The sequence below is a fragment of the Megalops cyprinoides genome, chromosome 11, assembly GCF_013368585.1.
Source record: "Megalops cyprinoides isolate fMegCyp1 chromosome 11, fMegCyp1.pri, whole genome shotgun sequence".
NCBI classification, from domain to species: Eukaryota; Metazoa; Chordata; class Actinopteri; order Elopiformes; family Megalopidae; genus Megalops; species Megalops cyprinoides.
The window spans coordinates 10,008,108-10,025,865 of NC_050593.1; the positions used below are offsets into that span (position 1 = coordinate 10,008,108).

The 17,758-nt window shown below is 44.1% G+C and overlaps 1 protein-coding gene across 1 annotated transcript; it reads left to right on the forward strand.

Moving 5' to 3' along the window:
- Positions 1 to 250: 250 nt before the first annotated feature.
- On the forward strand, positions 251 to 15,825 carry chd1l (chromodomain helicase DNA binding protein 1-like). Its single transcript, XM_036540903.1, has 23 exons — positions 251 to 342; positions 1,262 to 1,374; positions 1,781 to 1,887; positions 2,633 to 2,747; positions 2,839 to 2,870; positions 2,973 to 3,054; positions 3,474 to 3,636; positions 3,803 to 3,958; positions 5,204 to 5,296; positions 5,675 to 5,771; positions 6,655 to 6,728; positions 7,613 to 7,723; positions 8,230 to 8,344; positions 8,646 to 8,799; positions 9,176 to 9,350; positions 9,709 to 9,854; positions 10,857 to 11,020; positions 11,690 to 11,889; positions 12,106 to 12,204; positions 12,665 to 12,735; positions 13,705 to 13,819; positions 15,154 to 15,262; positions 15,603 to 15,825. The coding sequence occupies exons 1-23, from the start codon at positions 261 to 263 to the stop codon at positions 15,820 to 15,822; spliced, it is 2,793 nt and encodes a 930-aa protein (XP_036396796.1). The 5' UTR covers positions 251 to 260; the 3' UTR covers positions 15,823 to 15,825.
- The last annotated feature ends 1,933 nt before the right edge of the window (positions 15,826 to 17,758 follow it).

The window sequence follows — 17,758 nt, forward strand, 5'->3', positions numbered from 1 at the left end:
TGGATGAGCGGAGCCTGGCCCTGGCCGTTTATTGGATGACTGAGCGAAGGTGGGGCGCAGCTTTTGTGTGGTCCGCAGGGGTGTAGCAGCGACCCAGCATAAGTTGGTGCAAACTTGGCCCTTCATGCTCCATGCACTTGTTCCCGCCCCCTGTTTATCTCCCGGAAGTAAATCCAAAAATTCTCGCGGTATTTTGCGCGTGTTATCATATCAAATCATAATTCCGACAAATTCAGTGAGTTAAGCGAAACTTCGTAATCATGTCTAATAATACTGAACGTGCACCAGAAAAAGCAAAGGCAGAACTATCGGAGAAGGATCTGATAAAGTGGGGACTTACAGGTTTGTTTCCTTGTGGGCTAGATAGCCATTCTTACTTTTGCTTGTTGCTTTTCAGCTGTTTCCATGCAATAATTTAGCTACAACACTGACCCTGCTATAGTTTGCTAGCTATGGTAGTCATATGATTGGAACAGCTAGCTAGTTAGCCTGCTAGCCGAGGAGGTTTACTTTCTTGCCACAGACGTGCGGCATGGTTGCTGCTTGCAAAAGAGGATACACTGGCAGGTAGTTCACCTACATGTAGGTTTAAGTTGCTCGCTGTCATTGGCTTCAGTTCTCTGATGCTCTTTAGTATCTGATTATGGGTGACGCTTTTAATAAACAGACCCTGCATACGCTTACGCGCTGGGAAAGTGTAGTGGTGGCTGGTGACATAGATATCTCTTATTCGAATGAGAAATACATTTGACGGTATCCCTGCGGTGTGGTGTTCAATTTATCTTTCTCAATCAACTTGATTTCATGGTGGAAATCCGTTGTCGCACCAGATTAGGATCCGCCTGGGGTCAGGATTCAGTCCAGGGTTCTGTCACCACTTTAATGATAGTGGGGCGGCAGTGTAGGATAGTGGTAAGGAGCAGAGCGCGTAACCAAAAGGTTGCCGGTTAGATAGCACACGGGTCACTGCTGCTGTAGAGAGCCTCTGCTAAATGAAAATAATGTAGTAGAATGGATGACGTAAATTGTACGGGAGAGCGCATTTCAAGTAGCCAGATTTCATGAAAGCTCAGGAGACCAAAATCTGATACAACACTGATATTGTCACCGTTTGATCAAAGGCACACTTGTCTAATTGTCCAGCCAGGATATTTAAGTGGGAGCAATGTGAGTAGCCTTGAATTGAATGCATAAAAAGCAAAAACAATCTGTAGAAAGTTGAACATTGATGTGCAATAATTACAAGGTCAAGTTCTGATAGGGATTCAACTTAGGTCCTACCAACTGGATGGAGTGAGGTGGCTTACCCAGTGCCTGAAGAATCAGGAAGGGTGCATACTGGGAGATGAGATGGGCCTGGGCAAGACCTGTCAGGTCAGTGATCATTTCATCATCATCTTTATTGATCTGGTCACAAACATCAACAAGCGTACCTTTGTTTTTAATCAGACAACAGAACTGTTTGTTTCAGTACTTACCATTTTACCAATACTCACCATACTCTACAAATCACTAATTTTCATGGTTATTTAATTGACATTAAGGGATGTCTAAGCTCCAGTTATGTCTCCAGGATAAATTAAAATTCTGAGGTGACCAACAGTTTATTTTCTGAGAGTAACCCTTTAAATGCCTCCAGATGATAAGAGTTTGTTGAATTTGGATGAGGTCTACTACTCATATGCATCATTTGTGATAGGAGCAAGTGTCAGTGCTGGTCTTGCTGCACTAAGATCAGTTGAAGCAGGCTCACCCTATCGTTCTGCCTCTCTGTCATCAGTCAATCTCACTGCTGCTGTACACACGCGGGGCCCTGGGGAGTAAAGGCCCCTTTCTGGTGCTGTGCCCGCTGTCAGTCATGGAGAACTGGAAGCAGGAGATGGAGCGGTGAGTATGAACACGCAGTCATTGCACTCCTCTAAACAAAACCCGAATTTATCTTTCTGTAAGATTCCGAGTCTGTGATGGGCTGATTGCTCAATTGTTCTACATTGTCACTTGCTTGTTGGTTTTTTATGCAGCATATGCTGCCAGTAGGTGGCGATAGTGATCTAATGTAGGACTGAAACAGAGGATGCTGCACAGCCTATTGATGCTTTTTAAGAGGACCTGGAAAGATAAAGAACACTTCACAATGAACACTATTTAGTATGTGTTTAAGCTATATACATGTACAATTTAGGATCATGAAAAACATACCATGGAGCCAAACTTGATATTTACTATAAACTTATTAAAATATTTACATATATATTTTTATAAGTAGTTTTGTTTTATGTTATGTTTAGCTATGTTTTTTCTGTTAATTTCTGTTAATAACCTCAGCTCCCTCCTCCTTAGCCTGTGACTTTATGCCAGTGATACAGGGAAAATCGCTGCTTCTATGCCTCATAAATTTCTGCCCACCTAAGTCTCTGGAAATGTTTCAAATCAGTTGTTCAGCTGAGCTCAGAAAGCACTGCTCAGCATAAGTTTGTCGTTCTGTGTATGTTGAATGCTTCTCAGTTATATTGGAATGACGGCCTTGGATGAACCATGCGTTGAAGTCAAGTATGAGGGCAAAAGCCTCTGAGTGTTGATGGTTTGGAATGGAGTCTAATGGCCAGTGTTTGTGCCTTTGGTGCTGGTGTAGGTTTTCCCCGAGCCTGCTGTTGTTGTGTTACATCGGCGACAAGGATAAACGGGCGGAGCTCCAGGAAGAGCTGATTGGAGGCAGGCAATTTCATGTGCTGCTCACTACCTATGAGGTGAGTGGGTTCCCCTAATCAGGGGAACAGCCCCCTTTTGTACATATCTAGTGACATCATCAGAATAAAAATAACTTTGTTTTAATTACAGATTTGTCTGAATGATGCCTCCTTCTTGAAAAGGTAAGCCAGATACTCTTAACTTGTAGCCTCTCACCTGAATATTGATATGGAGGTGATGGTCAGTGTGAGTGGGAGCAGAGGATGACTCGTGGGGTGTTGCAGGTGGCAATGGAGGATTCTGGTGGTGGATGAGGCCCACAGACTGAAGAATCAGAACTCCTTACTCCGCAGAGCCCTGACCCAGGTGAATGCCCTGTCATGCCCACCATGCCCTGTTTGGGTATTCACATGGAGACTAGGGATGCATTCCGTTACTTTAGACAGAGTTCCATATGGAATGCCGTCCTTCCCTGTTTTTAATTTGGAATGTATGGAATGGGTGAATTTAAATGTGTGGAAGCTTATGTCACAGATCCTTGGTTTCTCATCCACAAGAAGATAGATCTATACATCCTCTGCTAAAGGAGACAATCAAGGAATTACCTTGTTCTCTTCAAGTGTCACCTACAAAATTGGAATAGTCCTTAAGGTGATGACCAGTCACAGATTTACAGGTCAAAAAGAATCAAGGATGTAGCGGTTGTGGGAAGGATGAAATTGAGGACTTTTTGAATGCAGTTTAGGACAGCGGTAATCTTTACCCTAACCTCTGACCCCTTGCAGTTTTCAATCCGCTTCAGGATGCTTCTGACAGGAACTCCGGTCCAGAACAGCCTGCAGGAGGTCTACTCTCTGCTAAGCTTCATCGAGCCCCGAGTCTTTCCAGAAGACAAGGCCGAAGACTTTGTGACCAAATACGCAAACGTGCAGTCCCAACCCACTCTTGGTATGTCCCCCCAGGCCACTGAATGATTTCCTGACCAGTTCCACAGTGTTGGGGAATTAATGTGTTGCCATCGAATTGTTTCATCTGTGTTCCTTGAATAAGTGTACATATGCCAGTGCAATGTGCATCACAGAGGTTGACAATGTTCTGGAACTCCCCCCCCCAGCCACCGAGTTGCATGGCGTTCTGCAGCCATTCCTGCTGCGGAGGGTCAAAGCAGAAGTGGCGGTCGAGCTGCCCAAGAAGGTGGAGCTGGTGGTCTACCATGGCATGTCTGCTCTACAGAAAAGATACTATAAAGCTATCCTCATGAAGGACCTGGGTGAGCATGCCTGCTTTGTGAGGGGGAACGTGAGCGTGTGCGCAGGGGGACTATAGCAATTACACAATAACAATTAATTAATTGTAATGTGTACGTTGTAAACAATAATGCCACGACTATGAAAGTTATTATTCATTGTCCTGATATTATCTGTACTCCAAGTGAATAACTTTATTTTCATACTGGTATCAACTTTAGTCTCCAAACAGAGACTATTACATGGTATGTTTTTTTTCTGTGGAAGGGAGTTGGAAGCTGTGCTCAGTCTTCTGCTGCTTAACTCTCTTAGCTCTCACTAAGCTCTTAGCTCTCACTAAGCATAATATGAAGAGCACGATGAGTCTGTGCTAGCCACTGTTTTTTGGTAGCTAGCTAATGTTAGTTGTGATTTCTGAGATAACCAGTGATTTCTGAGATAACCAGCTAACTACTAGGCTGTGTAATGCATTGCTAACTTAATATAGTGTTAAAAAACCTGACTATCAGCAAAAATAAAGACTATTAATTGAACAACTACATTAGTGAATAAACCAGCTCGACGTATCGATTTCATTGGCACAACTTCAGATCCTTGCTGAAATTTGCTTCAACAAATTTCAGGTGCTAGTGAGAACTTGACTTGCTACCAAGCAGTTTTAGCGTTGCAAGCTAGATAAACAGACATATGTGCATGTACATAGGCTTGATGTAGAAGTACAAGATGAGCATGCTAAAAATTAATTAATTAAATATCTGATTAAATATCTGATGAATCTAATGAATTCCTCCAAAGGTTCGATAACTGTTGCTTATTGGTTTATCAATTTGGTAAGGACTATCATTAGCTATATTAAATGATACAGAGCACAAACATGTGAAAATTCCTAACAAACCTTTGTTCTGTACTTGTAAGACTTACCAGTAATGGGGACAGCAGTGTGTTTCTATCTGCCAAATGCATATTTTACTAATTAAATAGATAATTCCACTGTTACAAACACCGATCCCATAAACCTACAAATTAATTAAATTATTAGGAAAAATTAACAATTTTTTTGATCTGCTAATCATTGTATGTGTTTGTGTATGCCTGTGTGTGCGTGCATGGGTTGAGGTGAACAGATAATTTAGTGGAGGCAGGCTGGTAGTGGTGCGATTAACTGTGATGCAACAATGACATCATTACATTATGCAAGTATATGTATATGTGTATGTGTGTGTATGTACAGACATGGTGTGTGGCTAAGGTTTACTTTTGTTCCTCAGATGCATTTGAGAATGATCAGGGCAAGAAGACCAGGCTGATGAATGTGTTGATGCAGCTACGGAAGTGTGTTAGCCACCCCTACTTGTTTGATGGTAAGAGCTACTCACTTAAAGGACACCTCACAGTTTTCATTTAAATAATTGTGTGTAAATGTATAAATAATTACACATTAATGCCCAAGTTTTTTCTGGAAAAAGGCAATGAATGTTAGGAATGAAACCCGGGGACTGTTTAGTTGTATGTAGCAGGCTAACAGTAACTTAACAGTCTTATAAAGTTTGACTTGTTAATGCTTTGTACATTTGTACCATTTGTACCTTTGCACATTCGTAATTTTGTACCAAACTGTTTATCTGAATTTTGGAGCAGCAGTCGGTACCCTCATGAATTACACTCTTTTTGGAACTTAGGGAGGGGCCGATTTTACAGCAATTTAATGCTTAACCCCCCACCCCTTCCTCCTGTCAAAGGTGTGGAGCCTGAGCCATTTGAAATGGGAGAGCATCTTGTTGAAGCCAGTGGGAAACTTCTCCTTTTGGACAGCATGCTAGAGTTCCTGTACAAAGGGTCAGTGTTCACACTATCTCCTCCCCCTACTGCAGAGCATACAGAAAGACTGCATCCCAGACTACATGCCCACCCTCACTCTGCCCCACACACCCTCCCCCATTAAATGTCAATGTAGCTGGCTGTTTATCTACTTATAGGAAAGCTATCTGCTTACAATAACTTGCTAACTAGTTATAATACGCAGTTACGTACATTAATGTTTATCTGTTACTTATAACAAGGAACAAGCTATTCACCTTGCCAGCTTGTTACACCCTTGGATAACAGAGCATGTGCATACACACAGGCTCATACATGTTCACATGTAGGCATGCACACACACACGCCTTACATACCTTACACATACCTTATTTCAAGTCCTGCTGTAGTGCACTCTAGGTGAACATTTTGTAGTCCTAATTTACCTCAGTATCTTTCCATCGAAAAGGGCTTGTGTAATCGAGAGATGTAAGACTGTCTTTTTGGCAGTGAGTAGCATTCCTGATTTAATTAGAATCAGTGTATGAGTCTGAGTTAGCAGGTATAGATTGTGGACAAAATGGATCCTAATCACATCAGATTAAATAGATCAGATAAAACTCCCATGGTAGCAAAAAGTTGGCAGAAATTTATATGGTATCTGCTGAGTGGCCTTATAGATTTTGTTAAAGGTGATAAGACAAATCTTTGAATACAGAATCTAGACTGGCCCACGCAGTCTCCTAGTTTTTTTTTTTAATTTGAGTTAAAGATTTAAAAAATGTGGCCCTGTAATCAGTGGAGCTGAGGCTGCTTGAGATATGAAATTCCTGAGACAGCTTGAGGAAACAGAAAGTCCAAAGGGTTACGATTAATTAATTTATTTGTTTGTATGTATGTTTTAAATTATTTTTGTTTGAAGGGGCCATCGAGTGTTGCTGTTTTCACAGATGACAAGAGTTCTGGACATCTTACAAGACTTCATGGAGTACAGAGGTACAGAGGTTCCCCCTGCTCGTCCCCACTGCTCCACACTGTTCCCCCTGCTCTTCCTCACTGCTCCACTGTTCCCCCTGCTCTTCCCCACTGCTCTATACTGTCCCCCCTGCTCTACACTGTTCCCCCTGCTCTTCCCCACTGCTCTATACTGTTCCTCCTGCTCTTCCCCACTGCTCCACACTGTTCCCCCTGCTCTTCCCCACTGCTCCACACTGTTCCCCCTGCTCTTCACCACTGCTTCACACTGTTCCCCCTGCTTTTCCTCACTGCTCCACTGTTCCCCCTGCTCTTCCCCACTGCTCTGTACTGTTCCCCCTTCTCTTCCTCACTGCTCCACTGTTCCCCCTGTTCTTCCCCACTGCTCCACACTGTTCCCCCTGTTCTTCCCCACTGCTCCACTGTTCCCCCTGCTCTACACTGTTCCCCCTGCTCTTCCCCACTGCTCTATACTGTTCCTCCTGCTCTTCCCCACTGCTCCACACTGTTCCCCCTGCTCTTCACCACTGCTTCACACTGTTCCCCCTTCTCTTCCTCACTGCTCCACTGTTCCCCCTGCTCTATATTGTTCCCCCTGCTCTTCCCCACTGCTCTATACTGTTCCCCCATCCTTTAACCACAGCACTATGCTGTTCCCCGTGGTCTTCCCCAGTGTCCCTTTGTCACTTAATCATGTCTTCATGGCTTCCTCTTCACGTCTGTCTTTTTTTCCCTATGTATGCTTAGCCTTGGGCTGATATGGAAATTAGTTATTAGAATGCACTTCAAGTTTCATCCAAGTCTTTCAAAAGGCCCTTGCTAAGCTGGTTTATACATGCGTGCTTGACACAGCTAAACAAGTCCTTGTCTGTATTTCATTATTCCTGTATTCCTATGTTGTGCAGGTTACAGCTATGAGCGACTGGATGGGTCGGTCCGCGGAGAGGAGCGGAACCTGGTCATCAAGAACTTCAGAAGCAAGGATGTGTTCATCTTTCTGCTCAGCACCAGGGCAGGTACGTCATTTTAGGTAACTCCACATTTCATAGAAAAACAATATAACTGTGGAGGTAGTTGTAAATGTGGTGTGAGACCCCAGTATTAATAAAATGAAGATACTAATCCAAGATACAGGTATTTCAGAAATATTAAATTATTTCAGATTTGACAGATAATCATTTTCATTTCCTTTTTCATTCACAGTTCACAGTTGTAACTAGTCAGAAAGCTAGCACCTCAGAATTGGACAGACATACCACCTCACTCAGCCCCTCAGTTTAATTTCGTTCCTGTTTTTGAAAACCTGGAATTACATAAACCTGGAAACTTGGGATATCTGTGTGATGCCAGGCATGTTTCACACAGCAGCCACTGTGATGAAAAACTAATCTCAGATTCTTTCTTTCTTAAACAGCCAATCTGATTAGCATGCTGCCCTGATATTAACTCCAGTGTAGTCTTTTTGAAATGTTCAGTATATGTTTTGGGAATTTTTTTCCACACCTCTTCACACATGCTTTAGGGGGTGTGGGGCTGAACCTGACGGAGGCCGACACCGTGATCTTCATGGACAGTGACTTCAACCCCCAAAATGATCTGCAGGCTGCTGCCCGTGCCCACAGAATTGGGCAGACCAGGTAATGTACTGACACAGGCAGGCGTAGTCGCACAGGGAAATGAAATTATAACCAGGGGAGCAGAAGCTTGAGTCTTGGGTGGGACACTTCTCTCGTGTCCTTGAGAAATATGCCTATACAGAATTCACTTGAATATTTACAAGGGTGGGTGTGAAGGAGGGTGTGAAGATGTGTAAAATGCAGGCTGTACCAGTTGTATACCCAGACCTTTATATGTGTAGTTTTCAGTTCTTATTTTTTGGTATTTGTGTTTTCACTGCCCGCTCTGGGGCTGGGTGGGGTTGATTTGTGCCTGTTGCAGGGCGGTAAAGGTGATCCGGCTGCTGGGGAGGGATACGGTGGAGGAGATTGTGTACCGGCGTGCCGTGTCCAAGCTGCTCCTCACTAACACCGTGATTGAGGAAGGGCGCTTCTCGCTCCTGGATCAGCCTCATTCCGCCACCGCAGGCCTGGAGGTAAAGAACCCATTTACAGGAAGCACAGGATCCCTCTCTGCTGCCCTCTACCTATTTACTGCCCTCCACTTCTCTAATACCCACTACCTCTCTAATGCGGTCTGCCTCTTCATTTCCTCATTCCTTCACTGCCTTCTACCCCTCTACTGCCCTCTATTTTTCTGCTGCCCCCTTCCTCTACTGCCTTTTGCCTCTCTATTGCCCTCTACCTCTCTACTGCTCTCCAACTCTCTGCTGCACTCTTTTTTACTGCCCTCTACCTCTCTATTGTCATCTGCTGCCCCCTTCTCCTCCTGCCCTCTACCTCTACTGCCCTCTCCCTGTCCCTCAGTAATCCTCTGATTGCCCTGTCCCCCTCTCTCCCCTCTCCGTGCAGTTAAGTGAGATCCTCAAGTTTGGAGTTGATAAGCTGCTGGCATCAGAGGAGAGCTCAGTGCAAGACGTGGACCTTGGTCTCATCCTGGGCCAATCACGTGACGGACAGTGGCTGACTGAAGAGCACCCCCCTCTTCCCACTGAGGAGGGGGAGGCCTCTGATGATGATAACCTGAGTGAGTGTAGCTGGTGTTTATCATTGCCAGAGTTTCACTCAGTTAAACGTCTGAACGGCTGTTTTTCTTTCTGTTCATCTTTTAAATGTTTATCTGCTTATTGTGGACACAACCCAACAGCCATGGGCGTCAGTTTGTTTTGAAAAGTGCTGGGGACAACGACGGGTTCAGCATGTTCACAACTAACTAAAGGCTTGTGGTGGAGACGAAATGGGCCATCCCCGACAAGAAGTGGTGGGGACATGTCCCCAGCATCCCCAGCGTAAATGACGCCTATGCCACAAAACCATCACTGTCGCGCAGGTTATTTGGAAAAATGAAGGTAACTGGTAACTGCCACACTGTGTTGCTGTTGCAGGCCATATGTACGTGTTTGAGGGCAGAGATTACTCCAGAGACCCCAGCTCAGAGGACACAACTCGCTTTAATCAGATCCTGCAGGAGCAGCTGGCCGAGCTGGAGCATGCTGGGGAAGAGGGCCGTGCAATGCGCAATAAAGCAGGGGTAAGAGGCTCACACCGAGGCAAGGTGTGTTGCTAATCCTGACACAGCAGAAATATTAGGCCACACTTGGATTCTCATCAGACCTGGGTCAAGTACGTATTTCAGATATTTAACTGCCTTTCACATATTTTTTATTTAATATATACAAAAGAGATCATTTACAATTACAAGTATTTGATGAATTTTGGGAATACATTTATTTGAATAGAAAAAGGATCAAAAATTCCAAAAGGAGAGTATTCCCATATGGCAAAAGTGATCCCAAAAACAGAAGGGGGACCTAGGCAGCTTTGCTAAGCATGCTCCCTCGTGAACGGATAGCTTGGGGGCTGAAACTTGGCCCAACTGTTTCATCCACTTCAAGAGCAGAGGAAATCATTTTGAGCTGGGAATTCCATCTTGTGACAGCAGCAGGCCGCAGTCAGTTTCCTCCCTCCAATGTTAGCATGAGAGAGTAGACTTGCAACAGAGAGAAATAACGTTTGAGACTTTGGAAGTAGTTTTATTAAGGTAATCAGCAGATGTTACACCGTCTTTGATGGTAAACTGAAGAGTATGAGCAAAGCTTGGGAACCTTCATCATCAGAGTAGTAGACAGCATTATTTTCCTTTTCATTGGTAGATGAAGAGCTGTCAAAATGAACAAGACCAGCAACCTGATGGGATTTGCCCCAGGTCTGGTTCTGATCTGTATGAGTGTGTTCCACGTGAGTGTGTGTGCTAGCTGTGTGTGTTCCACCACAGCATGTTGGTGGGCACTGCCCTATGAGTGTTGCAGTAGATACATGCTATATTGTTGTACTGTGAGTGATAGGTAAGTGTGCGTTTCTGTACTGTTAGTGATAGGTAAGTGTGTGTTTCTGTACTGTGAGTGAAAGGTAAGTGTGTGTTTCTGTACTGTGAGTGAAAGGGAGGTGCATGTTTCTGTACTGTGAGTGATAGGTAAGTACCTGTTTCTGTACTGTGAGTGATAGGTAAGTGTGTTGTGCTGTGGCTCCTCAGGTAGCCCTGTGCAGGCCCCTGGGGGTGTCCGGCCGCCGGAAAAGGCCGCTGAGCGAGGCGGAGCTGGAGCTGCGTCGGCAGAAGAGGCGGGAGGCCGCTGCAAAAAGAGCCAAGCTGCAGGAGGAGAGGAAGAGAGCACGGGAGGAGGCACGACGCCAGAAGAAGTAAGAGTCGCAGCCGACACGGATCTCGACAGCAGGAATCTCAGAGCTGCCTCAGGGTGATGTCACCACCTCCGCTATCTGTCAAATACTGTCCAACCCCTCAGTGCACCGCCGGGCACATCTGCCTCACACTGTCATCTCTACATACCACTCTGAATGGCAGTCGCTTTGCTTCGGCAGTTTGCACTGAGTGGCAGAAGTAGAAACACTTCCAAAGCATCCCAAAAAGCAGGTGTATATATATATTTCATGGTAGTACCTCCTTTTAAATATATTAATATGCTTTATGATTTCTTGACTTGAAATGATCTCATTTATCTGTCATTATGTTTGTATTGTTTATTTTAAAGAATAATGAGTATAGGAAATTGCTGCATGTCTGTATCTACACCATTCCCCCTACTGTAGTACCTGCAGTACCAATCAAAAAGTGCTGTATTAAACTGAATTACATGTGAATTAAATTAAGGGTTGTGTTTTAGGATTACATTAGCCAGCAAAATAATTTGTATTATTATTAGCACAGTAAAGTAAACTCAGCTCTACCAGACTTTAGGCATCGCTGTGAAAGATTGATTGTGGTTAAATTTCAGACTCGTCATGTTTCAGCTAAGGGACTGTTGTCTTTCAAGTTGTACCACTGCATGTGTGTGTGTGTGTGTTTTGTAGGTTAGCATGGTGGGAGTCCTCTGGGTACCATTCTCTGTGCCTGCCCTCAGAGGACAGTGAAGAAGAGGAGGAAGAGGAAGAGGGTGATGATATCAGCGTGAGCTCCACAGATTCAGAGCATACGGCCATCCACTATGTTCTAGGGGACGTGACCTACCCCCAGGCTGCTCAGGAGGATGCCATAATTGTGCACTGTGTTGGTATGGCAACAATATGTTCCCAAGGGGCTCTGCTCTCCCCACCACCACTAATCAGTCTTAATCTGTTCTGAAATCCTTATTCTATACTGACATGAAAAGGCTGAATACTCACTGCTGCATCATTTACAAGTTACTCATTTGCCCTAATCTGTTTTGTGTGTGTGTATATATATATAATACACACACACACACACATATATGCGTGTGTGTTTATAGATGACTCTGGACGCTGGGGACGAGGTGGGCTGTTCACTGCACTGGAGATAAGGTCTGATCAGCCACGCAGACAGTATGAGCTGGCGGGAAAGATGGAAGGTGAGCAGACTATACAAGCTGGTGGGAAAGTTTGTCAGGTGAGCAGACTGTACGAGCTGGTGGGAAAGTTTGTCAGGTGAGCAGACTGTACGAGCTGGTGGGAAAGGTGTCAGATGAGCAGACTCTCCAGCATTGCCCTCCCCAGCACTACTTGTGCAGCATGTCACAGTTTTTCCCACATGTACAGATGGCAGGATGGGCTGATGCCACAGGAGGGCACTGGTGAATGCTTAAGCATTCCAACCTGTCGGACATGGTAATGCTTTATGTGATGCAGGAATGTTTTTGGCTTTTACCTCCATTTAAAACATGCACCAGTGCTCTCTGCTTATAAAAAGCAGATCCCTCTATGGCAACGTGATTCTCTTAAGCAGTTGATTCTTAAAAGCAGAGGTACCAAATAAATGAATGAAAGTGACGTTTCATTCACCGGGCTCTGATTTCCTTCTCTGTGTTTCAGACCTGGACCTCGGAAACGTGCTGCTGTTCTCCATCGATGACAAGCAGGCCAGGCTGGACGGAAAGGACTATGTGAGTTTGCCCGTCACCATGACGCAGCTCTGACACTCTGAGGGTCCAGCTTGTGAATTTACTGTGCCGGTGCATGTAGGCAAGACTGAGCGAAACTCGTTTTGTGGCAGATCAGTGAAAGTGAAGACCAAAAGAGTACTTTCATCTTCATGCCCTTCTGAGGGGTCCATGATATAAAACAACGTCATCTATCTTCAATATTCAGTTCAAAAACAATAAGATTAGATTACCACTTGAACAAAGCATATTTTTCTGCTTTTTCAATTTGAGATAATCTAGTAATAGATAGCAGTTTTGTAAATACAGATGGCCACAGTAAAGTCTAATTGTGACTAAAGTGATACTGTTAAAAAAGACTTGTTATAGCTTTCTACTCATGCAAAAAAATATAGATAAGCATTACCCCTGCTAACAGCGCCTCTGTTCTAAAGTTCTGCAAAGCTGAACAGCCTATCCCATACGGACAAATCCTTATCATTTTTACACAGTCCATGAAAATATTTTGGCTGCACTTAACATGCAAGTGCTCTAAATGAAAGGCTTTTTGTTTCTGTAGTACACTTTTACAGGAGTCAGCAGCCTCGCTCATTTACCCATGAGCCTCCTGAGAGATGTGCCATGGGGTTCCTGTATTGCACAACAGTTCCTAGCATGCAACCACACAGCTGAGAACTCCTGCGTGATTAGAAATTCCGTTTGAGGGAATACGCTCACTGATGACAGATTGATTGATTGATGGATACCTAGCATGATAATGAATATGAAGTGGTGTAAGCGTCCTTACCCTTAAAGGTGGGGAACAACTTTGTAATATTTCACTGGAGCTCCATTTTAACCATTACCACATTTTTCAGGGGATTGTTTTTCATTGGAATGATGAATACTGCTCATCAATGTTGACATGTAGTATGAGTGTGCTTAGCAGGTGTGGAGGAAAAAAAACACACATCTTGTGCTCCTGCATTACAGCTTGCCTTGATAGTGGCACAACATAGGGATCAATCAAACAAGCTGTCAGGAATCCGGCTGTCAGCTCTGGAGGAGGGACTGAAGAAGATCTGCACAGCGGCTAAGAAGAAGAAGGGTACGAGTGAAGCCAGCCGTTTCAGTGTGTTGTCATGCTAACGCAGCCACACTGCAGTGCCTCCTGAATTGGCTGCTACAAGCTGGGTTGCTTATACTCCCAGATTAGCATGTCATTTCATGGTGCTATTGAGCTGCATATTCGATAGTGAGGTTTTAGTTGATGATCTGGTGTATTGATAATCATGAAAGAAATGAGGTGTTCGTGGTACTGAAGTCAGAAGTGAAGGTAATTCTCCTCCTTTTTGGAGAATTACAGTTATTAATTTAGCTAAGTTAGCAAGTTAATTAATGATTTAATTAATTTTAGTGAGCCATTCTGAACCGAACCGCCTCCCATAACTGTTCAAACAGACAGGGAAAATTGGCTACCTTACTTCCTAGCTAGATGTCTTCCTGTATTCCAGATAATATGACAGAGAGGATTGAATTTGGGGGGAAAAAGGGACCGGGAAATGACAGACAGGGGAAAAGAGAGAAACAGTTTGGTGCCGTCAGCATAATAGAGATGTTAGAAGCCATGGGAAGAAATGACAGAGCCAAGTGATCTTGTGTATAAGGAGATCAAGGTCAAGGTCAAGGAGGTCAAGGACGAACCTCATAGAGAGGGTCTCAGCATGGTACAGCCTCTCTCCAGGACACCTGAAGGTGTGCCCTGAGAGGTGAGATGAAATCCAGCTAAGAGTGCCTGACATGCCTATCAGGCACAAGGAAGACAGGAGAATGTGATGATTTTATGTGTCAAAGGCCAGAGAAAGGTCCTGGAGAATGAGGATGGCAGATTGGGAGGCTGGTCTTAGAGAGTGAAGGGCATTTGTGGTAGAAGAAAAGCGGTTTCAGTGGAGCAGCCAGCCTTGAAGCCAGTTTGATTGGGGTTGTGCTGGTTATTCTGTGTCAGAAAATGTGAAACTTGATTGAAGGCAGCATGGTCAAGGTTTTGGAGGGTTTTGGGCACCAGAAGAGTCTGGTGCTGGTCTTTTGAGTAGAGGTGTGACCCAAGCCTGTAGACAGAGGGGATGCAGACAGTGGTCAGAGAGTTTCTGGTAAGTGAGGTGATGAATAGGAATTATTGCAAAAATGTTCAGTTCTGTTTTTTTTTGTGAAATTTGCACAAAGTCCATCCTGAAGGCTCCTGCTAATACTGTGTTGCTTGTGGGATTTTGATGAAAAATAAGTGGTAATGAATTTGCATCCCCATCATTACAGGTGGATTTGTGGGCAAATGGGGAAAAAACCAAGTCGTGAATGATCCTAAATATACATTACTCTGTATCTCTATGCATATTATTCTGTATCTCTGTGTGTATTACTCTGTATCTCTGTCTGTCCCCCCAGCGAGTGTACACCTTCCAAGAATAGGCCACTCCACCAAAGGGTTCAACTGGTACGGCACAGAGAGGCTCATCCGCAAGCACCTCTCTTCCAGGGGCATTCCTACATTCGTGTGTCCTTCGGCACTGCAAATGTCATTTAACACTTGACATCCAACTGAAACTGGAAGGTATTGCACATTGCACATTGCATATCATGAGGTCTAAAATGGATTCATCAATCATACTGATGCTTATTTATGAGAGGAGGCTGTGTCCTTACCTATCAAGCTCCCAGCCTGTCAAAAAATTGTCAGTCCTCCTGTTGTTTCGTGATAGACCTGCTGTCAACATTACATCAGATACAGCAGAAAGACTCTAAACTCTGTACCCAGGTCCAAACAAGCAGTGACAGCTGCTTTACAAGTAGACTAGGTGAAGGTTTTTAAGGACATTCCTTGACGCTGCTATCAGATACTACTACAAGAGCAGGGCAGTGTCATCGGCTCCCACGCCGGCAGCATCTGCATCGCCCTCGGCTCACAGCAGTGGGGGTGCAGCCAGCGGGGGCGGGGGCAGGAGCTCCCCCAGCCTGGCCGGCTTCATGAGCGGAGTCCATGTCTTCTTCTACAACATCGCTGCCTCTGAGAGGAAGAGCCTGGCAGGTGACCTCATCAGATATCCTTTCAAATGAGTGACGGGATCATGGTGCTGTCAACACAATGAGGACCGTGCCTGAATAAGAGATTGACTCCTTCAGCATGTTTTGAGCCTATTTGAGTTCTTTCATGGCTTTCAGTTGTTCATGTTTGTTCATGGCTTTACTTCCATTCTGACTGGCACATTACTGCCATCATTCATTTCCACAACAGAGAACTTTAGTAAGCTTTATTCGGGGCATGTAATATTTTTTATTCAACGGATTGGTCATCAATCAGATTTCATTTGCTATAGCAGATTTTTATAATGAAATAGTCTCAAAGAGCTGAGCATAATGTGTTTTCCAAAGGGAAACAAAACACCAGAGACTGAAAAACTGGAAGAATATTCCCTAGCCCTGATGGTAACCAACAGTGGAATGCCATGAAAAATGGATCAGTTCAATTCATCAGTTTAAGTCCAGATACAGTTAGATATGTAGGCTCAGGTGAACTATGGGGGGAGACCCTACTTCCTGCAGTGACCAGACTTATTTTTTTAGTTTTTGGAACCACTACAAGGCCAGCCTCTGTCCTTCTATCCATTTGGAGGCTTGAAAGTTAGCGGTTTGAGAGTTAGTTAATGAGGTATACAGTACCACCACTATTAGTTACATCTGAAAGTACCTATCTCTGCTAACAGCATCTATTAGCCATCTCTGAGGGACACCCTGAATGCTCGACCTCAAGTCGCCAGCGCTTGATCAAAGGTCGCTGGCCGCTGAACTACAGGTCACCGGTGCTCAGCCACTGCTGGGTGTGGAGGCTTGAGTGTATCTTCCTTAACACTGGGGCACTTATGATGGGGATGAAGAGGACCGCATGAATGCAGAGGTGACACACATAGTGGCAGAAGTGGAAAGTCCCATACACACACAGGTGACTACCAGTTCAGTCTCTTTGTAAAGTAATCAAGAGCATGACGTGAACATTTTATTTTTTACGTTAATTCATTTCATATAATTACTCGTGTCCATGATTACCAGCTGACTTACTTTAGATAAGGTTGTGCTTAAGGTGTTTCATTCAGGCCATACATCATCAGGCCAAGTAGGGTTGTTAATGTCTGCCCCTGGCAACAGCTGATCTGGGATCAGTTAATCCACCACTGATCCACACCCCAAAGTGTTTTGCTTAAATGGTGGATATTAGCCTTACTTCCACCCCCATGAGTCTGAAGGTACCCTCTGGTCCCCCTTGCAGGAAGTGGAGGACCTCCTGTGCCAGTATTCTCAGGCTATTCCTGTCCAGAAGACATGGCTGGAGTCCTGCTTCTCGGAGCAGAGGAAAGTTAGCACCACCCCGTTCCTGCTCCAGTTTAACTGATGACTATGCATTACTCATCACTCTGAACAAGAGAGGGGAGATTCAAACCTCAGGCTTTGCTTTCATTTTGAATTTGTCATCTGCTAAAGCCTAGTGCCCCAAGAGTCCTGATCTAATTACCAAACCCATTGACAGATTACAGAATTACAAAAGGACTTTGCATATTTGCTAACTAAATGAGAACATTATATTTGTATGGATTAAAAAAGAATATTTTTTACAACTAATGTCAGACAGACTTTTTTTTGAAAATTGTACCATGTAAATATGGAGCTGAAGTGTCAGGTAACAAATCACAGGGAAGGTCATGCATTTATAACTTACTCTCAGTGGGGCCTTGTACTGCCACAAGTGGTAATAATAACCACAAAACAACAACAACAATAAATAATAAATAAATAATAATAATAAATAATTATGATACACCTTTACTTGCATGGACAATTGTTTGTGTCACTTCAACAAACACATAATGACAGCAACAGTCACAGATTACGTTTAACACTTAATACAACAGAAAATGATCACAGGTAAGATGTTACAACAAAGAGTTTCTCCCCAAGTGTTTTGAACTATTGCGTCCAGGTATGTGGGTCACACCAGATT